Source organism: Eptesicus fuscus, chromosome 10, assembly GCF_027574615.1.
Source record: "Eptesicus fuscus isolate TK198812 chromosome 10, DD_ASM_mEF_20220401, whole genome shotgun sequence".
Taxonomy (NCBI): domain Eukaryota; kingdom Metazoa; phylum Chordata; class Mammalia; order Chiroptera; family Vespertilionidae; genus Eptesicus; species Eptesicus fuscus.
Window position 1 is genome coordinate 16,091,784 of NC_072482.1, and position 24,733 is coordinate 16,116,516.

The 24,733-nt window shown below is 43.5% G+C and overlaps 2 protein-coding genes across 2 annotated transcripts in view; one reads left to right on the forward strand and one right to left on the reverse strand.

Moving 5' to 3' along the window:
• The first annotated feature begins 1,402 nt into the window (after positions 1-1,402).
• On the forward strand, positions 1,403-14,454 carry TDRD6 (tudor domain containing 6). The gene is made up of 4 exons (XM_028127946.2): positions 1,403-7,570; positions 10,429-10,547; positions 11,821-11,910; positions 13,999-14,454. Exons 1-4 carry the CDS (start codon positions 1,558-1,560, stop codon positions 14,020-14,022), a joined length of 6,246 nt encoding a protein of 2,081 aa, XP_027983747.2. The 5' UTR covers positions 1,403-1,557; the 3' UTR covers positions 14,023-14,454.
• Positions 14,455-19,279: 4,825 nt separating this feature from the next.
• The window catches only part of PLA2G7 (phospholipase A2 group VII), a 42,128-nt gene continuing 36,674 nt past the window's right edge, over positions 19,280-24,733 (reverse strand). The window contains exons 9-12 of the mRNA XM_054722437.1: positions 24,439-24,530; positions 23,071-23,241; positions 20,158-20,306; positions 19,280-19,728 (exon numbers count right to left, since the gene is read on the reverse strand). Coding sequence (XP_054578412.1) covers positions 19,598-19,728; positions 20,158-20,306; positions 23,071-23,241; positions 24,439-24,530 — 543 coding nt within the window. The 3' untranslated portion in view covers positions 19,280-19,597. The remainder of the gene's footprint in view (positions 19,729-20,157; positions 20,307-23,070; positions 23,242-24,438; positions 24,531-24,733) is intronic.

Here is a 24,733-nt window from a genome sequence, read left to right on the forward strand (position 1 = left end):
ATCCAATGCAGACATCTCTGGGAGCTACTTACAGGGTCTGCACTTCTCCATGCCATTCCCTCCTCCTTGACAAATGGAGTCGTCCAAGGACTCCCTTGATGAGATTTAGGTGGGGGACAAAGAACAAGAGTTTGGCCAAGCGACCCTCTGCCACAGGAGATACAGCAAGACTTTGAAGTCACGTTTCTTCCTTTACTCTTGACCTCCTTTTATGAGCCCAGTTCTGTCCTCGCTCTGGGAGTAAATGAAGAATAAATGCCTGAAAAGCTAGGCTGCCAGTTAGGCAACCTAAACAGCAAAGAAACTCCCACTGGATAGGCATGGGGAAGGAAGCATTTAAGTATCCATATACTAGAGTCTCATACTATTTATTTATTAATTAATTTATCCTCACCGGAGGCTATCTTTTCCATTGACTTTTAGAGAGAGTGGAATGGAGGCTAAGAGAAAGAGAAACATCCATGTGTTCATTGGTTGAGCCTGCAACCAAGGTACATGCCCTTGAACAGAATGTAATCCAGTGATGGGCAACCTTTTGAGCTTGGTGTGTCAAACTTCGCCAAAAAACTGAGCATAACTCGGGTAGTGTGTCACTTTGAGGAAAAGACATTATTTCGCAAATGTTTCATCCTCAGGAGCAGCAAATGTTTCATCCTCGGCATGCAGCCGCCTCAGCGGCCGCGTGTCATCAGAAATGGCTACGCGTGTCAGTGCTGACACGCGTGTCATAGGTTCGCCATCACTGATCTAATATGTGACCTTTCAGTCCTTGGGCTGAAACTCTATCCACTGAGCCAAACGGGTTAGGGCTCACACTATATTTTAACCCTTGTAACAATTCAGGTGATCAAAGGGGTTCACAGAAGAGGGTCAGCAACTTGCTCCAGGTCACAGCAAACCCGGTCCCAGGTAGGACACAAGCGCATAGGCACCCCCAGCCAGGGAGCGCCTGGGGTCCTGTGAGTGTTGGGGCCCTAAAGCCCAGGAATGTGCTGCTGGCGAGTCACTTCTGCCTCCCCCCCATGGCGAGCCTGCACCTGGCTCACAGGGCTCCTCAGCTCTCCCTGGACAACCTAAGAGTAAGCAACTCTCTGGCCTGGGCCTCCCCGCAGCCCGTGGCCAGCCCTTCACGCTGCGTCCCTCAGAGTGGAAGGCGCTCTCAGGAGAGGCAGGTCGTGTCCCAATCCTGGCCTCAGGCACAGCCCTGCAAGTCTCTTCTGCCCTCCTGCCACCAGCCCTCCCTGGGCTCGGACCCCAGCCGGGCCGCTTCCCTCCACGTCCCGCGGCCGGAAGCCGGGGCGCCGCGCGCGCAAATGCCTGCGCGGCCGCGCAACCGTGGGCTCAACCGTGGACGGTTGGACACGCCGCGGGGTCTTCTTACCAGTTGGTGCGAGTCCGGGAGGCTGGGCGATTGGCGCGTCGCCTCCGGTGGCCCCGGGGGTCTTCCCAGTGCTTCGGTCCAGAGCCTGGGTTGTGCTCCTTCCCGAGGCGCAGGGGGTTCGCGGGCCTGACCCGCCCCGGCCGCTCCGGAGGCGGTAGCCACGCCGCGCCGCGGAGATGTGCTCCACACCGGGGCTGCCCACGCCCGGGGCCTCGCTGGCCCTGAGGGTGTCCTTCGTGGCCGTGCATTCTGAGGTGATCCCTGTGCAGCTCTGGGGGCTGGTGGGCGAGCGGCGGGAAGAGTACCTGCGGCTGAGCCAAGAGATCCAGGAAGCGGCGGCCACGCGAGGCCCGTGGGCGCTGGGCGGCGCCTCGGCTCTGCCCGGCGAGCTGTGCCTGGTGCAGGTGGGGCTCCGGTGGCACCGCGGCCGGGTGGCCAGCCGGCAGGGCCAGGACAGCCGCGTCTTCCTGCTGGACGAGGGCCGCACCGTCACGGCGGGCGCGGGCTCGCTGGTGCCCGGGCGCAGCGAGTTCTTCCACCTGCCCTCGGAGGTGCTGGGCTGCGTGCTGGCCGGCCTGGTGCCCGCGGGGGGCGGCGGCGGCAGGCCCCAGCACTGGCACGCCAGCGCCCTGGACTTCCTCAGCAACCTGCAGGGCAAGGAGCTGCGCGGGCAGGTCCTGGACGTGCTTCTGCCCCACCGCCTGGTCTTTCTGGAGGTGCCCGCGCTGTTCCAGCAGATGCAGGAGCTGGGCCTGGCCAGGCAGGTACCGCACAGCCTTTTCCGCTCGCTGTTCAAACGCTACCTGCCGGCGGCCTCGGCGGGCCTGGGCTCCGGGACCCCCGTCTTGCAGCGAGTCCTGCCCAAGCAAGAGCAGCCTAGCCTGGATTACTTCTACCCGCAGCTGCAGCTGGGCGTGACGGAGCCCATGGTGGTGACGCAGGTGTGCCACCCCCACCGCATCCACTGCCAGCTGCGGAGCTTCTCCCAGGAGATTCGGCGCCTCTCGGAGAGCATGGCCCACATCTACCGGGGTTCCGTGGGGACCGGGGATGAGAACTACACCAGTGCCCCCTGGGAGGGGGAGGAGGAGAGCCCAGACAAGTCGGGCTCTCCGTGTGCATCCTGTGGGTTGGACGGACATTGGTACAGGGCGCTCTTGCTTGAGACCTTTCGGCCCCAGCGCTGTGCCCAGGTGCTTCACATAGACTTCGGCAGGAAGGAGCTGGTGAGCTGCAGCAGCCTGCGCTACCTGCTGCCGGAGTATTTCCGAATGCCCGTGGTGACCTACCCCTGTGCCTTGTATGGTCTCTGGGACGGCGGCCGAGGCTGGTCTCGGTCCCAGGTCGGTGGCCTGAAGGCACTGATACTGGGCCAGGCCGTGAATGCAAAGATTGAGTTTTACTGTTCCTTTGAGCACGTGTATTACGTCACTCTGTATGGAGAAGATGGGATGAACCTTAACTGTGCCTTTGGGGTGCAGTCCTGTTGCCTGATTGACAGATTCCTTCAGAGCCCGGGAGCAGAGGAGGAGGAGGAGGAGGAAGAGGAGGAGCAGGAGGACGAGGAGGAGGAGGAGGAAGAGGAGGAGCCCGAAGCAGCCCTTGACTGTCAGTCTCCTGCTGAAGAAGTGGAGGAAGAGCTCTCACTCCCAGCCCTGAGGTCTGTCCATTTAAAGATCAATGCCTTCTACGATGCCCAGGTCGAGTATGTTAAAGATCCTTCCGAGTTCTGGATCGGGTTGAGGAAGCACAGGGGCACCTTCAGCAAGCTGATGAAGAGAATGTGCAGCTTCTATTCCTCGGCCAGGAAGCTGGATGGGGTAGTTTTGAAACCGAAATCTGATGACCTCTGCTGTGTGAAATGGACCGAGAACGGTTACTATCGGGCCGTGGTCACCAGATTGGACGACAAGAATGTGGATGTGTTCTTAGTTGATCGAGGCAATTCGGAGAAGGTGGACTGGTGTGACGTGAGGATGCTGCTGCCTCAGTTCAGACGGCTGCCAGGATTGGCTCTGAGGTGCACTCTGGCTGACATTTGGCCTGTGGCAGGAACCTGGAGCCAGGAGGCAATTTCCTTTTTTAAAAAGACTGTGCTCCACAAAGAACTAGTCATCCATGTCCTTGATAAGCAGGATAAGCAGTATGTTGTGGAGATTCTTGATGAATCAAGAACAGGGGAAGAAAACATTGGTAAGGTAATTGCTCAAGCTGGATATGCCAGGTATCAGGAATTTGAAACACAGGAAAATATCCCTGGATGTACCCACTTCCCAGAGCATGTTTCAAACCATTTCAGTGCTGAGAAGAACAAAATATCTTCTGCCAAGAAGGAAGAAGTAGAACAGAAAGCCAAGGGAGATAATAAATCTACATGTGTTTCAGAAGCTTTCGCGGACACAATAGTTGGTACAAATGGTTCAATGGGACTAGTTGTGCAGGAAAAGGAGAAAAGGATGTCTGTTTATGCTCCTCTTATACAGAATTTCTGGGAGATTAGACCAGGCTCTTCTTGTAAAGGAGAGATAAAAGTTGGAAGCACAATGGAAGTCAAAGTGTCTTATGCTAAAAACCCAGGCTATTTCTGGTGCCAACTGACCAGGAACATGCAAGGTTTCAAAGCTTTAATGTGTGATATTCAGGACTATTGCAAGAATACCCCTACTCCTTACCAGGGAACCACCCCCGCTTGTTTGGCAAAGCGAACAGCAAATGGAAAATGGTCCAGAGCTCTGATCAGGAGGACACAATCTTCAGAGAATGTCAAAGTAGTATTTGTAGATTATGGAAACAAAGAAATGGTATCTGTGAAGACTATTTGTTCAATTAGTGAAGAATTTCTCAAAGTGAAGGCTCAGGCTTTTAGGTGCAGTCTTTATAACTTAATTGAACCAACTGGTCAGAATCCTTTTGCTTGGAGTGAAAAGGCAATAAAAGTTTTCCGTGAATTTGTAGTCAATGCATGGAAAGACAATCTAGAATTAAAATGCACAATATTTGCTACTGCATCAACAGGTGACAAGGAACTGTTTTATATCGTGGATTTGCTAACACCCTTTCAGAGTGCAAGCCATATTTTGGTAGAAAAAGGATTTGCAAGACCAATCAAACCTCCGAAGCCGCTGGGGTTCCCCGTTCAGCTATGTTCTTACTACTATTCAACACATGATATGAAAATTGGAAGTGAAGAATCAGTGCTTATAACACATGTTGATGACCCTTGGACATTTTATTGCCAGTTGGGGAGAAATGCCCATATTTTAGAAGAGTTGTCCTGTTCCATTATACAATTAAATAAAACTTTGCTGAACGTAAAAACAACAACCTTGATCCCTGGAGACATGTGCCTTGCTAAGTACACTGACAGAAATTGGAGTAGGGGGATAATGATAGAAAATGACCCAACCAAAGTATTTTTTGTTGATTTTGGTAACATTCGTGTGGTAACAAATGATGATCTGCTTTCAATACCTAGTGATGCATGTGATGTCTTATATTTGCCCATGCAGGGCATTAGATGCTCATTGTCTGATATTCCTGACCATATAACAGAAGAAGTTACAACATGGTTTCAGGAGACTATTCTAGGCAAGTTATTGAAGGCTGTGGTTGTCGCCAAAGATCCAGATGGAAGACTGATGATAGAACTATATGATGACAGTATTCAAATTAATGCTAGTATTAATGAGAAGTTACTTGGTTACAAGGGTAGGGAACGAAAAAAAGAAGAAAGTGAAGTACTCTCTGCAACAGAAACCCTTGATGTGAAAAAGAAAAATATGAAGTTGTCACCTATGGAATATTTAAGCAAACCAGGAGAGAAAAAGATACACAATATGGAGATCCTGGCAGAATCATACAAACCTAAGGGCAGCTCAGCGGGTAAGGACCTCAAACTTTCACAAACTTCAACAAAGACATACGTAATCCCTCAACATCGAAACTCTGCGGGGAACAAAAAGAGTGAAGTGTCTTCATTATTAGAAAAGAAGGAAGAAAGGAAAGTCGTGGAACTGGAAGTCACTCCTTTAGAGAGAAAAAGAGGAGATTCCTCTAACAAAGATGTGCCTCTAAAATTTTCTGAGTTCCCACAGAAGACTGTAAAGCCTGGTTTTAAAACAACTGTGTATGTTTCTCATATAAATGACCTTTCAGACTTTTATGTGCAACTAACAGAAGATGAGGCTGAACTCGGTCGTCTTTCAGAGAGATTAAATGATGTTAGCATGAGGCCCAAATGTTATGCAGGTCCACCTTTGCAAAGAGGAGATATAATATGTGCCACTTTCCCAGACGACAACTTATGGTATCGTGCTGTGGTCAAGGAAAAACAACCCAGTGACCTTCTCTCTGTACAATTTATAGATTATGGCAACGTCTCCATGATTCCTACTAACAAGATAGGTAAACTTGACCTTGTTCATGCTCTGTTACCAAGGTTGTGCATTCACTGCTCCTTACAGGGACTTTGGGTTCCTGAGATTCTCAATTGTAAAGAAATGATGCGTTACTTTTCTCAAAGGACAGACGAGGCTCCCATAAAATGTGAATTTGTTAAATTCCAAGACAGATGGGAAGTTATTCTTGCTGATGAGCATGGGATCATAGCAGAAGATATGATTAGCAGATATACTTTCAGTGAAAAATCTGAAGTAGGATTTTCCATCCAGATAATGAATGGCGCCTTTTCCAAGCCAGCCAACAAAACAGACAGTGACACTTCGGTATTTCTTAACTGGTATGATCCCAAGATGAAAATGATAAGAGCTTATGCCACTGTGGTAGATGGACCTGAATATTTTTGGTGTCAGTTTGCTGATACTGAGAAACTTCAGTATTTAGAAGGAAGACTACAAACTGCTGGAGAACGGACAACAGATTGGAGAAGTTGTATCTCATGTCCTCATATTGGAGATCCTTGCATAGTGAGATACAGAGAAGATGGGCGCTTCTATAGGGCACTTATCACCAATATTGGCAAAGATTCTTTTGTGTCTGTCAGGCTTGTGGACTTCGGGAACATGGAAGACTGCGTGGACCCCAAATCCCTCTGGACCATTCCTTCTGAACTTATGGTGATTCCCATGCAAGCCTTTCCCTGTTGTCTCTTGGGATTTCACGTTTCAGAGGGCATGTGCCCTCAAGAGGGAAATGATGTTTTTTATGAAATAGTAACAGAAGATGTGTTGGAGATAACAATCTTAGAAATAAAAAAGGATATTTGTGATATCCCTTTAGCAATTGTTGACTTGAAAATCAAAGGCGAAAGTATTAATGAGAAAATGAAAAGGTATTCTCAGATTGGTATTAGAAACAGTGATCTTCCCTATGAAAAATATGTCCCAGGGATAAAGGGAGCTCTTAGATCCCCAGGTCCTGATGTCAGACTTAAGAAACCATGTAGTAAGGCCGGACAAGACGAAACATTGTATGTGGAACCACAGATAGGTGAGCTCTCTGTAAGAAATGAGAAAGACTTAAACATGATTGAAATCAAACCAAATAAATTCCATGATCCCAAAACTGATACCGTTTTTGAAGCTTTTGAAAACCCATGCAAAGATAAGACTGTCACTGAGGTCCTGGAAGGTAAAGTAGAGTGCCATTCGGTTGACAAAGCAAAGCTTGATGATGAACAAATGACAGGATTGAATGTGTTATTTCCTTGTGCTGATGAAACAGAGGAGATACTAGAACTGAATTCACTTGAGGTGCAGCTTTCTCCTGATGATGAATCAAAAGAATTTGTGGACCTGGAATCCATGGAGTTACAGCATTCCCTCGTCGGGGATGAAGAAAAAGAAGAGCCAGGCCTGGTGCCTCCCGTCGAGCCCCTGGTCTGTGACACAGAGGCCACCCTGGAGCCCTTCACAGTGCAGCTGCCCCTCACCTGTGAAGCCGAGAAGCAGCCAGAGCTAGACTTACCTACAGCCCAGCTGTGCCTAGAATCCCTGTGTGCTGAGGACACGAGAGAGTCAAGCTGTGTGGAATGGTTTGATGACCAACCTGGGTTGCCATTGCATCTACATGGAAAGGATTGTGATCCCAAGACACAGATCGAAATGACTATATATAAAGAAGAATTTACAGAATATAAAAACAGAGATGCTATTTCCTCATTGACGTCTCTGTTTTCTGAGGAAGAGCCCAGAGATGAGCGGAAACACGGTGCTTTACCAGGGGTCCCAGGTATGTGAGTTTTTTTCTCTCACTTTCATTTAGGTTTAACCTGGTGTCTTTCTTATTTATTTACTAACTAGAGGCCCGGTGCATGAAATTCGTGCACGAGAAGGGGGGTGTCCCTCAGCCCAGCCTGCACCCTTTCCAATCTGACACCCCTTGAGGGATGTCCGACTGCCCAGGGGAATCGGGCCTAAACAGGCAGTCGGACATCCCTCTCACAATCCAGGACTGCTGGCTCCCAACTGCTCACCTGCCTGCCTTCCTGATTGCCCCTAACTGCTTCTGCCTGCCAGCCTGATCACTCCCTAACCACTCCCCTGCTAGCCTGATTGATGCCTAACTGCTCCCCTGCCAGCCTATTTGCCCCTAACTGCCCTCCCCGCAAGCCTGGTCACCCCTAACTGCCCTCCCTTCCAGGCCTGGTCACCCCTAACTGCCCTCTCCTGCAGGTCTGGTCCCCCCCCAACTGCTCTCCCATGCAGGCCTGGGTCCCCCTCAACTTCCCTTCCCTGCAGGCCTGGTCGCCCCCAACTTCCCTCCCTTGCAGGCCTGGTCCCTCCCAACTGCTCTCCCCTGCTGGCCTGATTACTCCCAGCTGTCCTCCCTTGCAGGCCTGGTCCCTCCCAACTGCCCTCCCCTGCTGGCCATCTCGTGGTGGCCATCTTGTGTCCACATGAGGGCAGGATTTTTTACCACATGGGGGCAGCCATCTTGTGTGTTGGAGTGATGGTCAATCTGCATATTACTTTTTTTTATATTTTATTGATTTTAGAGAGGAAGGAAGAGGGAGAGAGTGATAGAAACATCAATGATGAGAGAGAATCATTGATCAGCTGGCTCCTGCACGCCCCCTACTGGGGGATCAAGCCTGCAACCCAGGCATGTGCCCTTGGCCGGAATTGAACCTGGGACCCTTCAGTCCACAGGCCAACACTCTATCCACTGAGCCAAACCAGCTAGGGCTGCATATTACTCTTTTATTAGATAGGATAGAGGCCTGGTGCATGGGTGGGGGCCAGCTGGTTTGCCCTGAAGGGTGTCCTGGATCAGGGTGAGGCATGGGGAAACCTGGACGAGGGGCCTGTGGTGGTTTGCAGGCCATCCACACCCCTAGCAACCCAAGTTGAGGCCCTGGTATCTGGGCTTTATTTATCTTCTACAATTGAAACTTTGTAGCCTAGAGAGGAGCCAAGCCTTCTGCTTGCTCTGTGGATTTCTATAGGGATTTATTTACCTTCTATAATTGAAACTTTGTAGCCTTAAGTGGAGGCCTGGGCCGGCAAGGGCAGGTGGAAAGCTTGGCTTCCTCCATTGCCGGGGAAACCCAAGCCTCCCTCCTGCTCTCCGTGGCCTCAGCCATCTTAGTTGGGTTTATCTGCATATTCACTCCTGAGTGGCTTGTGGGTGTAGCGAAGGTATGGTCTATTTGCATATTACTCTTCTATTAGATAGGATTTGTCTTAAAGAAAAAAAAAAATTCTTATCTGAATTTTTAAATTAACTTTTTTGGGGAACAGATTAAAACCTGAAAAGAGAATCCGATTTGGAGGGTATTTTTAACATAGGGGAATTAAATTGTAAAATTTATGTAAAATAATACTTTATATGCTGGGTAAAATGCTGACTTATTTTTGTTTAAAAATAGAATGCTTAAAGTGTGTTTCCAAAAAATAATCACACTAAAAGGTAAAACAAAAAACAACACCTTTAAAATAAAGAGGTTATATTTTTTGGTGTTTTTAAAAAAAGTGTGGGTTTGGGTTGTGTGTGTGTGTGTGTGTGTGTGTGTGTGTGTGTGTGTGTTTTCAAACATTACTATAGGCATGAATTTATGATAAGGATCATTTCAGCAGAGTTTTCAAATTTAACTCTTTTTGCTTCATGCAGGTACTTTGCCATTCATTTAGAATCCCTTAAACAAAAGCTAGATTATGGAGCCTACACAAACCAAAAAAGTTAACAGCCAAGAGTAAATATTGGAGAACATTTATTGTCATTAACTTTTCTATAAGTTATTATTACTGCTATTTTCTTGGCTGCTTAATAAGATTCAAAGTTAGATGAAATGGCTAACTTTTTGTTTGTTTTTTTAAATCAATGTAACTTTTTAATAATTGTTATATTTTTCACCTTGAGTTATTGTATAAAATAGAGAAAACAATAGACTCTCAGGAGAATGAAAATCACCATAATTGCATCACCAAGAAATGACCACAGTTAGCACCATGGTGTACTTCCTTTCTGTTGTCTTTCTGCATATGTGTGTGTTTATTTATGGAGAGTTTAAAAAACTAGAGATCATACTATCCTACAGTGTTCACCTCTTAAATATGCCTTCAAAATAATTTCATTCCATAGTATGCCATCCTGTGGATATATGATGACTTACTTAAATATTATACTAGATTTTTAGTCTTCATTGTTACATTTCAGAATAGTAAGTAATAGCTTTGTGATAAGATTGTCTGTTCATTTGCAATATGCTGCTTTGCCATAGAAATGGTTGTTGTAACCATAGATCACACCACCTCTGACAAGAATAGCCTGCTTTTTGTAGTAGTTTTTAATGCTGGAGCCAGACACACACCTTTAAAAAGCACAACACATGGTGATGGTTTTTTGTTTGTTGATATTTGTTTGTGTGTTTGTTAGTTTTTGAGGAAAATGGTAAGGAATTATATGGGGAGGGACCCTGATAGAATTTAAACAAAACCAAGGAAAGATAACAGACTTAGAACATGTATTGTACACGATATTGATTATAGAGGAATAGCAATGGCAGATTTGGAAAATCCTTTGCTCATGCATCTAATATAAAGGAATGAAGAGGTATGCATTCAGTATTACTCTATTCAATCTAGCAGCTCAACCAGAGAACACGTACACTCTGAAAGGATTTACTGTGGGATCCAAATGTGTTGTGTGGTCAAGACATACATGGTCTAAATGTGAGATTTTGGAAATAGCTGAAGAAGGCACAAAGGTGAGTACAGTTGAAGTATTTTATCTCAAAATGTACCTGAAGACTGTTAAGGAAATTTTATAAGCTGAGAAAATGCAGTTAAACAGATGTTCAGCTGTTCATTCCCCCTCATATTTTGATGCAGTGCAAAATATCGTTTTAAGAGTTCATAGATGAGCATCCTAGCAAGAAATTGTGCTAGGCTTTCCTCCTTACCCCTAAAATTCTATCAATCACCAGGTTCCACACTTTCCACTTCCAATGTGACAAGACGATTTGGATCTCTTGCCACTGCCTTTGTCAAGTCCCTCATTTCACAACCAGATTATTCTAATAACCTATTTGGTTCACTTCTGGCCTTCCTTCAGTTAATTCTCCACACTACCAGTGTGCAGTTTGTCAAATGCCAATCTGAGTACATCATTCCTGTGTGTCAAAGTTCTTGGGGACTTGCACTTGAATGTGTCTCTCCTGTGACCTGAAAACCACTTGTATCAGAATCACCTGGTGTGTTTACATAAACTGTAGGTTTCCAGGCTGTGCCCTGGCTGGCTGACTCAGAACTTCTGGGAGTAGGACCAGGACTGTGCATTCTTATACCATTAAAATTTGAGAGCCTCTCGTCTAGAATAGAAAAGTCAAGCTCATCAACATGACATAGTCCTCCAGGTTAAAGTGTCAATGTACCTCTCCAGCCTTAGGTCTTGTTCCTTTATGTTTTGTACTTTACATCAGATGAACATCAAACTGCTTGTTCTCATATATGTATGATTCTGCTTGGCTTCTTTGATTGATGTATTTAATAATGCAGTTAGTTCTATTTGCCTGTATTCTATCCCCTGCCAAACTGGTTAATTTCCACTTATCTTTAAAAGATTTACTTTAACCATTGCTTCTTCCAGGAAGCATTCACTTGCTTTATTTTCTAAATTTCTCTATCTCTCCCCTTTCCCTGCCTTCAAAGAGCTTTATGTCTTCTGTCTATTTCTGTATCTCCTGCTGCAGAAATCTGTTATGCAATTTACTGCTTAGAGCTCTGTTTCTCCACTAAATTTTGAACCTCTTGAGATCTAAATTTTATCCATCTTTGATCTCTAGGCTTGTTCAATATATGTTTTTTGAACTAAAGTAACATTGAGTTGAAACATAAGACTGAAATTTATTTTTTTGAAATTTAATACAATTATTTTATTGCCTTTTAAGGTATTTCATTTTTGAAAGGATTGTTGTGGTACAAGAATCAGGTACAGTTTTTGCAATCTACCAATATTTATTACATTTTTTTCTATGGTAGGTTTTGAACCTTTCAAATGGTATGGAGGAGATAGTGAACCCTGAGAATGTCTGGAATGGCATACCCAAATTGGATAAGAGTCCATGTGAGGTATGGAATTATAGAAATAGTAATTAATGAGAGCATTGTCCTTCATTTTGAAAGGTGATAACTATTGCCAAAGACCTTGTGTTTAGGAATAATGGGGGTCTTTATTGTAATGACAATGAAAAACAGCAATAACAGAATCACTGTTTCTGGGCTTTATGCCTCATATCCTTTTGGACAACCTAGTTATTAATGTTTTACTCTTTGATTTTCATTTTGGGACTTAAAAATTGAAAATGTTTGGTGTCCATGACCTTTATAAAATATGGTTGATGCAGAAAATCGAGGACAATGCCAAAGTTAAAAAGAAGAGAGTATCAGTCACCTGTAATATATTCATCCAAAGATAAACACATTGGTCGATGTGGTTTTCCTTTATAGTTTTTATGATTATATGGAATATAAACATACCATCTATATATTTTGAACATAGTTTATTTTATTATACATACAGTTTTATATTTTGTTCTTCATTCAAGATTAGAAGGTGGGCAATTTCTGTTGCCATTATGATATGTCTGGGCATTTGAATTTATCCTGTTTGGATAAATTTAAATCTCATGAGGCATTAACTTACAAAGGACTGCTTTTTTTGTGATACATTAAGTCACCATGGTCTGGGATTCTATTTGATTACATTTAAAATTTTTTTTTATCGGAGCTATTTTCTTTTACCATAAGAATAGGTCTCATGAATTCATTTCTGTACAGACATCACATACATGATGCTATTAGGCGTTGAAAGCATCCAGGAGAACTATTCCTCTTCATGAAGTCTTTAATAAACCTTCTGTGGCTCACCATGGATAATGTGTTTGAAAAGCAGCCCTTGAACAATGTACCAGACACCAGAGTTGTGGGAGTTTGGGAGCTAACTGTTGGAAGAGGATACTTCATTCCCTGTGTTGAATGCTCCCATGGAGATGGGCCAGAGAAATGAGTAACTGGAGGACAGAAAATGTACTTGAGGTGATTCTTCACTATAAAATCAGATCCTTTTTAAAGGATTACTTTTTGTTGTTTACCATTTTTCTGGTTTATCTATGGTTCCCTTTCTGGTTTTAATTATTTTGTGCCTACAATGAAGAACTGGTTGTAATCCAAGGGTTCGTTTTGCTGGGATATAGTCCAAACACCGGGGAAAGATCTTTCCTTCATGACACTGGATGATACCACCATTAAAAGAAACTTTTGTTTATAAAACAGATTGTCAAATCTTAAAGATACCATTACCCTGAACCCTCAAACAGAAATGGTTTATCAATTAATTTCCTTGTCGTTCAGTAGTAAGAAAAGACAAAAAAAAAATAAAAAACAACTCTTACCAGCGGTTAAGGACAACAGGGGGGTGGGGGCATGTGTGGGGAGGGGTGTGGGATGGGAATGGGGGGATGAGGACAAATATGTGATACCTTAATCAATAAAAAATTAAAAAAAAAAACCAACTCTTTAGCTAAAATGTTAAATGTGCTTAGGAGGATAAATAGCCAAGAAGAGGAATTCTTGAAATAGGAAATGCTTATTGATTGAATTAACCTTGAAAGTTAGATTGTTGAATCTGATAAATTCATAGTTTAAAGGTTTTTTCCAGTGTTAATTAGCTCATATGTTCAAATCATCTATGTATGTTAAATGGTCTCTTGGAATTTCTTTCAGGATTTTTAGTTTTATGTACATGGTACAGTTCAATTTGAGGGAGTTCCTGGTCATTGCAGGGTCATGTTCATAAGTAGCACACTTGTTCTTAGAATTGAGCAGATTATGAATGAAATCAGCTCTTGGTGGCTTAATGTGAAAAATACATACTAGTCAAGGAGAACAATGGACTAACTGGCTACCAGCCTTGTTAACATCATTCTAGCAAAATAAGAAAATATACCCATTTCATAATATTTTAGAGAAACTTCATTTGATAATAGGTAATGTGTGAGAACCAAAACACTAAAAAGAAAACATTTTATAGGGATAATTCTCTGCAGTAATTAGAATACTCACTCATCCTCCCTCCCCATTTTTAGAGGACATTAAATTTGTGGTGGTCGCTCCCATGTAAGTAATTTTCTTGCTTTTCTGTTTCTTTCCCAAACTCAGAAAAGGGGCCTGGAGGTAACATAGATTTAGCTGTGGATCCAGTCAGAGCTGCTCTTAAACAAGAGGCGTGACATCCAGACCAATAGAGTGTTTGAGCAAATTGAGAGCCTGAATCACAAGAAATGGACATGCTTTGGAAACTTTGATATGTGAAAACCAAATAGACCTCAGGTTGACTGTGCGGTGTATTTATAGTCATATTGCTGAATGTATATGGATTGGGGGGGGGTCTTTATTTTGCTAACCAATTTACTAACACATTAGGTCATATTTTTAAAAAATTATTTAAAATATAGTGTTTAAACAAGTTATAGGTTTATGACAAGTATATTATATGATGCTACTTAGGAGGATGGTTTTGTAACTCCTTTAGGATTTTTGTTTTTGTTTCAGAAGCTTTGTCTTCTCTGTCTAAGTATTTGACTAATTGCCTGTTTGAATTTGGGAGTATTCTAATATGACACAATATTTGAATAAAGTTTATCCTTAAAAGTGTAGTGGTCTCTTTTCATTAAGTAGGAAGTAGAATTTTGGAATATCCATAGTAAAGGAACCACAATGCTTCAGCTTGGGAAAGAGAGCAGCATTAAATGCTAGCTCTGGGTTTAGTCACCCGGCTGGTACTTTAAATGCATTTTCTTATTTACTCCTCAACTCTAGGTGCATATTAATATTGTTCATATTTTATAGGTGAGAAAATGGGAACTTTTTACAGAAGCTGAATAACTTGCCTAAGGTCAAAGAGCTAGAGGCTTGACCAAACTGGACCCATCTAACATCAAAGTCCGTGCTTTTAAAAACATGGTTGTAAGTGGTAGTATGCAAAGTCCAGATCCTAGCATCAGGAAATAGATCCTGCTTATATACTGCTTACTATATATGCGACCTAGGCAGACTATGTAATATCTCTGAGCCTTGATCTTCCTCATCTGTGAAATGGGGATAATAAAACCTTTCTTGCAATATTTTTAAGACTAGAGGCCCAGTGCACGAAATTCGTGCACTGGGGAGGGTTTCCCTCAGCCCAGCTTGCACCCTCTCTAATATGGGACCCCTCGGGGGATGTCCAACTGCAGGTTTAGGCCCGATCCCTGTGGAATCAGGCCTAAACCTGCAGTTGGACATCCCTCTCACAATCCGGGACTGCTGGCTCCTAACCGCTCACCTACCTGCCTGATTGCCCCCTAACTGCTCCCTTGCTGGCCTGATTGCCCCCTAACTGCTCCCTTGCTGGCCTGATTGCCCCCTAACTGCTCCTCTGCGGGCCTGATTGCCCCCAAATACCCTCCCCTGCTGGCCTGATCACCCCCAAGGCTTTTATTAGTATAGATATGACCCTGCACAGAAAATTTTACTAACCCTGCTTTACAATAAGGGCTTGACGATTGAATCATTAGGACCAGACACCAAGATTTCCTTTCTTTGAATAGTGGAGGGAATACTTACCTTGTCTTTAAGTTGCCCGGAAATTAAAATGAGATAATGACTTAGAAAAGTATAAAAGCACCATATAAAGACAACTGTCTTTTTAATGAAGTGGCAAAATGAAAAACACTTTTTATTCTCCCCTTCCTTCCTTTACAGCTTTTATTTAAACTTTGAAATTTATAAAAATTTCACTCCAATTTTTATTTCTTTACATTCAACATTATTTTGTATTGGTTTCAGGTTTTATATTAGTTACAGAATAGTGGTTAGACAATCATATACTTTACAAAGTGTTCCCCGATATTTCTAGTACCCACCTGGCATCATACCATCATTACAACACTGTTGACTATATTCCCTATTTAAGTGATAATGGGTTTACAGGTTCCTTTCAGTCTTTCTTTTGTGTTGCTCATCCTTCCTTTTCTTTCTCACTTCTTCCCTCATTTTCTTTATATAGTATCTCAATTGGCCATCAAAGCTCAGTGAAGGCACCGGGACACGCTTAATCCATTTTACAGACCAGGAAACTGAGGCCAATTCCAGTTGGCTATGGAACTTGACTCAGCACACAGGAAGCCCTCAGAGCCATGCTCTTTGCGCTTCCTAAGGGGCAGCGGCCCAGCAAACAGAACAAACCTTCCAGTCAGGCTTCCGAGCCTCTTTCTCAAGCACCTCTTCATTGCGGATGCTCCACATTCTTTCCTCTCCCCCCATTCTTTACTGCCCCCCCTTCTCTGAAGCAGGTGGAAGGCTTCCCACTCACTGCCTAGGCATGCTCTGCCATGGGGCAGGGTGTTGCGAGCTTGCTTTTGGGTCAAGGCAGGAGCAGGAGTCACTGTCTCTGAAGTGTGAAGGCTGCCTGAGCGAGGCCCATTAGCACTGGGAGCTTCTCTGAATCACATCAGTCAGTCCAGTACCCTGCAGTGCAGCACCCCTCCACTGAGGTGGCACCACCCCTCAACCCCGGCCTCAGGAGTGAGGGTCCTTGCCCCTCTGCCAGGAGTCCTTCCATGCCCCTTGATCCCTGGCTGGGCCCACCCACGTCTTGGGGGCACTGCAGAACCTCTGTCTCTCTGCAGATGAGGCAGATCCCTGCCCTAGGTCTCCACAAAGCTATGAATCTGTGGCCAGAGGCCTGGTCTGGGTCTCAGCAACCACATGCCTGCAATGTTCCCAGGGATCCTGGGAGCGGCTGGGCGAGTCCCGCCTCACCTCCTCGGGGTGCCGATCTCCTCAGGGACCCCTGGGAGAGGCTGGATGGGCCCGGCCACGCCACCTGTGTTGCTGATCTCCCCAGGGACCCCCGGGAGCGGGTGGATGGGCCCGGCCACGCCCCCCAGGTTGACGATCTCCCCAGGGACCCCCGGGGAGCTGCTGGGGCCCGGCCACGCCCCACCCCATTGCCGATCTCCCCAGGGACCCCCGGGAGCGGCTGGGCGGGGTGGCCACGCCCCCCCGGGTTGCCGATCTCCCCAGGGACCCCAGGGAGAGGCTGGGCCGGCCTGGCCATGCCCCCTGTTTTGCCGATCTCCCCAGGGACCCCCTGGAGCGTCTGGGCAGCCAGGTCTCGCCTCCACGGAGCAATGATCTTCTCAGCGACCCCCAGAACTAAGAGGACTGGGCGCCGCCATCTTGATCTTCTCAACGGCCGGATAGGCCACCCGGAGTCCTGCCCCCCAGCCTCCCACCGGCCCAATCGTGGGCGTAGTGGAGGTGTGGTCAATTTGCATGTTTCTCTATTATAAGGTAGGATTATAAATAATTTATGTAAAGTACCTGAAAAGGAGTAGGCATTCAATAGGTATTTCCTTCTTTTCCCTGAAAGATATTCAGTATGCACTATACTAGGGTTGTGTTTTTTCAAACTTAACTCATTGGATCTTTTCAGCAGATATTTTCTTTTTTCTGCAGCAGCACATGCCACCAACAAAGGACTTGAAAGAGTTGCTATTGAGTGGGACAGTCATACAATTGGAATGGTTATCCATTTCTAAAATGGGGTTTGCGACATGAGAGTGGGGAAAAGATGTTTGCATAGGAAACATTATCAGACCTTGAATCTTGAAGGGAATAGTGAGAATAGAGAAGCTTAAAAGCTGGGTGTAATTTCAAAAAGCAAAACGGAGATGGTTTTGCGTTTAACTTAATGGAGGTAGATAAGTATATGGTTGTTCCTGAGATAATGAACAGACAAGTTTGGCTCAACATGTAGGAGTCATGGTTGTGAATTACTGAGAGAAATGTCAGAGAAGGCATTTTAGGGCCAGATTACAGGAAGCCTGCAGTTTCATGCTGAGGAATTGAAACATTTTAAATCTGAATGGCTATATAGGATAGGAGAAACCAAATTTCTCAAAATGGGTCTTTGTGCACCTTAACACATTAAGACAGGCCCGAAGTGCCATTTCAGAACACTTACTTAATAACTGGGCAGAAGGGGTAGAGATGGAATAGTCATAGTGAATCAAGCTTCTTACCAAGTACTGATTATCCCTGTTCACACAGGCTTAATTAACTATAAAGAAATCAGAGGAACAAGGCCATACTTAGACCAAAATATACTTAACTACTCAGTGGTGTAAGTTTTTATACCCTTTGGGAAAATAAAAAAAGTGTTTCCCTTGACTCCTGAACATATCTATACTAATAAAAGGGTAATATGCAAATGGTCAGGACGCTTTCACAATAACCAAACAGCAGGCTGCATGGGGCGACCAGATCAGCGGGGGGGGGGGGGGGGGGGGGGGGAGGGGGGGGAGAGGGCAGTGTGGGGCGACCAGGCTGACAGAGGGGGGCAGTGAGGGGCAACCAGGCCAACAGGGGGGGCAGCTGGGGGTGATCAGGCCAGCAAGGGGGGGCAGGGTGTGCAGGGCGATCAGGCTGGCAGGGGGACAGTTGGGGCGACCAGACCAGCAGGGAGGCTGTTGAGGGCGACCAGGCTGGCAGAGGGGGACAGTGAGGGGCGACCAGGCCGGCAGACATCCCCTGAGGGGTCCTGAATTGGAGAGGGTACAGGCTGGGCTAAGGGGATCCGTACACGAATTTCATGCACCGGGCCTCTAGTAAGTGCATAATGTTTAAGGCATTCTTTTCCCTCCATTTATTGTGATATTCTATTTCCAGTACTACCTATATAATTTAAAAGTTTTATTAAATAAAAATAATTGAAGACCAGCCGATGTGACCTATTTGGTTGAGCATTGTCCTATGCACCAAGAGGTCACTGGTTCAATTCCAGGTCAGGGTCCATGCCCAGGTTTTTGGCTCAATCCCTAGTAGGGGGCATGCAGGAAGCAGCGGATCAATGTTTCTCTTTCATCAATGTTTCTATCTCTCTCTCTCTCTAAAAATTAGTAACAATAAAAACATATTTAGAAAAGTAATAATAAAACATAAAAATAAATAAAAATAATTGGAAAATAAAGCAGTTAAAAGTCACTCTGAATGTTTTCTTTCTTAACCCTGCCTTTGGTGAATAATAACTGAATGTGATATACAGCTGGTATTTCTGCTCTGTCTTATGCACCTTTCTTTCGTAAGTAGGATCTGCCAGGAATAAACCATTAAAACAAATACAAACAAATTACCCACTTCCTTTAATCTGCTTTAATATGCTGCCCTTGCCTATCTCCAATAATCTTACCCTTGTCCATGCCCCACTTAGTCATCATGTTCAATTGTATAGTATCAAATTGTATAGTATCACTGTGGTAAAACAATGGCTTTATGACCTGCTTGATCTAAGTTTTCTTAACATGACCAAAAGCAAAGGGAAGTGCTGCCAAATTCTACCCAGATTACCATGTTGCTGAAACACAATTCTACTGCTCATAATAATAATAACAAAAGAGGCAAGAAAATATCTTTTTATTTTTTTAGGGAGTGTTATGTCCTTATAACATTTTTTTATTGGCATTGTGCCTGTTTTAATATCCTTGTTCATTAATGTAATGTAAAAACAGTTATTAACTTGATACTAAAAAAGGATCACTTAGTAAAAAGTAAAATTTAGGCTGGTATGATTTTTACATAATGTAGTCTCCCTTTATATTTAAAGGGAAAAAATTTAATCCGAATTTCAGTCACTATTATGGTATAGCCATACAACACACACACTTTCAAACAGTTTTAAAATAAGACTTTTTAAAAAGCACTTTTAATCTAAATTCTATTCCTCTACACTTGAAGAGTTCTGTAGAGCACCATGGTGGTTGGTTGTGTCAACATTGGTCCCTGGAATAAGGTGATCATCTTTCCCTTCAATCAAATAATCCCATTTATCAAAATCTTTCTGAAGTCCTGGAAAATATAAATGTTAATAAACATTAAACTTTCGAGAGTATTGAACAGCTGAGTGCCACTAGGTGGCATCATAGCATCACAAATTACATAATCTGTGTACTGATCAGGGAGACAAGGTATCCCGTGCCCGGCTGCTGCATCTGAATGAGATGGGATGGATGCAACATGCACAGTATCCTCAACATGGAAGTCCACACCAGTCTTACTTACCAGGAAGACTATTGGCACTAACAGGTAGACTTACTGTCTGATATATAGTATGTAATGCTGCAAAACTAAATTTTCTCAAGTTTTCAAACTGATTTGACTGCTATGTTAAATTATAAACCACTGGAAACGGTTAACATGAAGCTAGTGCTCTAATAAAAGACAGTTTTGTACTGTGAATCATCCGGTTTGTGGAATGAAAGAATACTTGTTTCTTACCTAAATGCTTTTGTAAGAATGCTAATGAAGCTTTGTTGGAAAGATCAATAGCTATATTTGAATCTATTTTTCCTTTTAGTGTGAATATGAATCCAGCTGCTTTGCCAGTTGCAAAAGTGAAGTCAGCAAAATTCTGATGGACTGAACCCCTGAAAGATAAATGAGACATTTATAAATCACATTGTTTGTAGTTAGAGTGCAGGAAAGATATGGGCCTGGTTGACTTATTTTTTTGTTAATTGATCTTTAAAGAGAGAGGAAGGCGAGGGAGAGAGAGAAACATCAATGTGAAAGCAAAACATTCATCGGCTGCCTTCAGGACGCCCTTACAGGGTATGGAGCCTACAACCTGGGCATGTGCCTTGGCAGGGAATCAAATAGGTGACCTTTCAGTGCCCAGGGCAACACCCAACCAGCTGAGCCACATTAGCCAGGGCTCGGTTGACTTATTTACAGAAAACCAAGGAAACAAGATTTATCAATTTGATCTCCTTAGATATGGTTTTGAGGGTCACAGACTGTTCATTTAGGGATCCTAGAGTATGTATTTGTCTTACCTTCTAGATAACAATGCAACAATTCCTATTTTGCTTGGCATCTTGTCTTTAAAATAAATGATTCCAGCTTTTTAAAGGACTAGAATACTTCCAATTTCAGTAGATGGAATGTGTTATATGTTGAATTCAGAGCCAGAAGCCTGCTCCCTTACTACAACCATTTAACTTGATATCTATTTGATGTTAATCAAGACACTTTGGATTTAAGCCTTGGATTAAGTAGATTAGAAAAACATGTTTTCTTGTATTATTTAAAATGTAAGCACCTTCCAAATACCACTAAGCTGCATATTAAATTCACCAACGGCCTACCATCAAATAGGATGGCCTTTTTTATTGCTCATTTTCTATTACTTCTGGACATTTGACACTTGATTTTATTGCATATTTCCCCTCTTTGTTTCCTTGACATTGCACCTGCCTCTTTCCTTGTACTCTGTTCTTTCCTGGCTCTTCACCTAAAATGTAGGCATTTCTCAAGGTTCTATTCTCAGACCATTTCTCTTCTCACTTTGCGGTCTCATACACACCAAAGGTTTCATCTATAGCATACAAAGTTTATGCATTTCCAATTTGTGAATTTGTGGCCAGACAGCTCTACCCATATTTCCCAATCTCAAGCTGAGAAATACCAAGATTAAAATACATTTTTTTCACCCACGTGGTGCAATTCTTTTTTTTTTTCTTCCACTTTGCTGCTGCTTATAAGCAAACCGTGAACTCTCTTAGCTATCACTACTCAAAACAGAACCATTGGCATCTGCTCATTCTTCCCTGCTTTCCAATCAAAACTTGAGCATGGGACTCATAAAGAAGGTAGATACAGGGTCAGGGAAAAGCAGAAGCCTGGATGCTACCCATAGTAGAGGATGGCCAAGGAGAAGGAGAGGGTGGGGGAAAAGGAGGAGTCATCTAAAATTTAGATACTAAATGGCAGGGGAAGAGTAGGGCTGGGTAGCCTGGGGAGGAGAAATAGGGGTCCTCAACAATATCGAATGGATATGGAGAGAAAGGCATAGACTGCTGGGCTTTTAAAGCCTCAGCAGGGCCATCTTCAGCCCGGGGGTGGGAGGGGGTGCACATGTTTGGGAAGCTAGATCACAGGAGTCAAGAGTAAATGCAAGTAAGCACATGGAATATTACATATAAGCTATTCTTTCAAGGTTTCTAGCAGAAAAAGGAAGAAAAAGAGTGCCTAGTAAGGAAGTGGGGTGAAGGACAGGTTAGGCGTTCCATACTATTTCTCCTTTAGAATTAGACTTGCATATGCAAATATGCTACATTGAAGTCTTTGCCTTACTGGACCTTTCCTTGCAGTCTGTCTAAACCCTCTTGATCCTTCAATGCCCAATTCTACTCCCATCTCTTCCAAGCAGCCTTTTCTGACTACCTCAGTTGGAAAAGACCTCTCCATTCGCTGATCCCGAAGTGTTCATTGCCTATACAATATTTTTTTCTCCCTGGAAATAAACCAGTTTCATATAGGAGAGGGATGAGCACTACCTTTGCTTTGTAACATCCCATTGTGAGTCCAAAACCCTTTTGGAATTTCTTTTTCACATCCATGATATGAGCATATTGCCAGCACACAAGGGACCCCATTATAGTTTGGGGAATTTATAAATTTGTGTTTTTCCCAAATAGGTAAACACATTGCCGGTCTGAACCGATTATCTGACTTTTTTCCTAAAGAGTTTCTACTCTAGCCTGGTGATGGAATACTTCCCTCTGTCCAGACTCCAAAATGTGTAAGCTTGCTCTTGCGTTTACATGAAAGTGGCACGCACCCTAGCACACATTTTAATTATCAGTATACTAGAGGCCTGATGCACAAAGATTCATGCAAGAATGCGCCTTCCTTCCCCTGGCTGCGGATACCACCTTTGCTCCGGTAGGAGCTGCCTCTTCGGCCTGGAGCTGCCTTTCCGCCTTCCCATGCTGCCCAGAGGCCCGGAGTGGCTGGGGCGGTGCAAAATGCCTGCGTTGTCAACATGGCGGTGATGCAAGTGTCCCACCCCACCCCCAGCCGCTTGGGGCCTACATATGCAAATTAACTCACCATCTTTGTTGGGTTGATTTGCATATTCACTCCTGATTGGCTGGTGGGTGTCATGAAGGTAAGGTTAATTTGCATCTTACTCTTTTATTATTGTAGATGAGCTACATATAGTAACACCATTGAACATTTGCATTTTAAAAAGAGTAAATCTAAATGCACTTAGAACCTGAGATTTTTCTAATCTCGCTTATCGAAAATCTACACAACAAATTTAATAGTCCTTTAATGGCTGATATCTGTTGTGGTTTATCCAAGTTTCAAGTTTCTATTTCAGATAATGAAGTCAGTTGCTATTACCTGATTGTGATCATTTTTCTTTCTTTACCAGGTGCATAGCATTTTTTCATTTTTAAGATATTAGCAGGATATTGGAACCGTTCAGAGTTGATAAAAAAGAGAGGCTGAGAAAACTTGGAATATATTTCATCATTCAGGGGCAGCATCCATGCATCCAGGGCAATACCGCACCTGCAGGTGTTTGTTGGGACGATAACAGAAGGCTGGTTACACACTGGCAAACATACAGGGCTTTCTAATAAAGCCAGGACTAATGGACACACACCACACTGGTCCATGATGGTTATCTCACTGGTATTATACTTCATGTGAGAACGAGATATGATTAGCTTTATAAGGTTGCAGATGTGGGAAATATGTAATCGTTTTCTTTAAGAGGCATGTAGGAATTGGGACCTTTAGAACCATATATAATCTTTAAATTTTTCATTCATTTAAAAAAATTTTTTTTGAAAAGTAGTAATTTCTTCAAAATTGTGGGTGTTTGAAAAAATTCAATTCACGCATTATTGCTCCCATGTTGCCAAACTTTCTGTATACTCCACAGTCTGTTTATTATATCTTTTATTAGAGTAACAATTGGACCCATTGCTTCATATTTAGAGGTGCTGTACCTGGAAAATTGTCTGGGCATTGAAGAAAAACATATGGGCATATCGCTTGAAAATATTACTAACTTTCTTATTTTCTTTATTTTTTATTTTATTGTTTATAGTATACAGATGCTCCCAGTCACTAACTTTCTTTTTACAAGTCAGTTTATCCTATGTTTCATGACTTTTTGGACACTGTTGTATGTGCTAAATGGACTAAGGAAGAGAAACCCCGTCTACTGAAACAGATTTTAAGAAATGCAAGAAGTTTCACAAGTGATCCTCCCTTTCTATACGGTGAGCTCTACATGAGCTCATCAGTCTGGGGTGAAGTAGTTCAAGACAGAAAACATTTCCTCATGTTAGAACACTGTAGTATTTCAGACCTCACTCCAAATTAAAGATGAAAAAAATAATTAAAAATACCCTGCCTACTAGGGAGTATAAGATGGCCACATTATTATCATAATCTTATGTCGCTGATAAAACGTGTATATAAAGGTACATTTCCAAGTGAAAATGTTAAGCCCTCAAACAGATGAATAAAAATGAGGGAAAATATATGGGGGAGAGGAAGTTTTTAATAGCAGTGAAATCAGATGTTTTCTGCTTATGAAAATTCACCGAGAGTATTTAATAGAGGCACAAGAATAGACTTCTAAGCCTCAAAGGATCCCTTCCTTACTAAGAATTTGATAAAATTGTATTTCATGTAGGTTATCACTCCCCCGCTTCCAATAAATTACTGTTCTGTCTCTTCGCCTCATTCTATTACCTGAATCTCCGGTCATCATGAAGAGCCTGAATAACTGTAGCTCCACCAAAAGAATGTCCCATTACTGCTATTTTATCTCTATCGATGGAGTCCTATGTGAAAAAGCATGACATGAATTCATAACTATCTCACAGGTTGTTAGAAAAATAGAGTAAATCATTTTGTTAATCAGACAATTAGTATTCAATTCATGGGCATGGTTATAAAGCTTGATTTCTTATACAAGAAACTGGAGGCCCGGTGCACGAAATTCGTGCATGGGTGTGTGTGTCTCTCAGACCAGCCTGCACCCTCT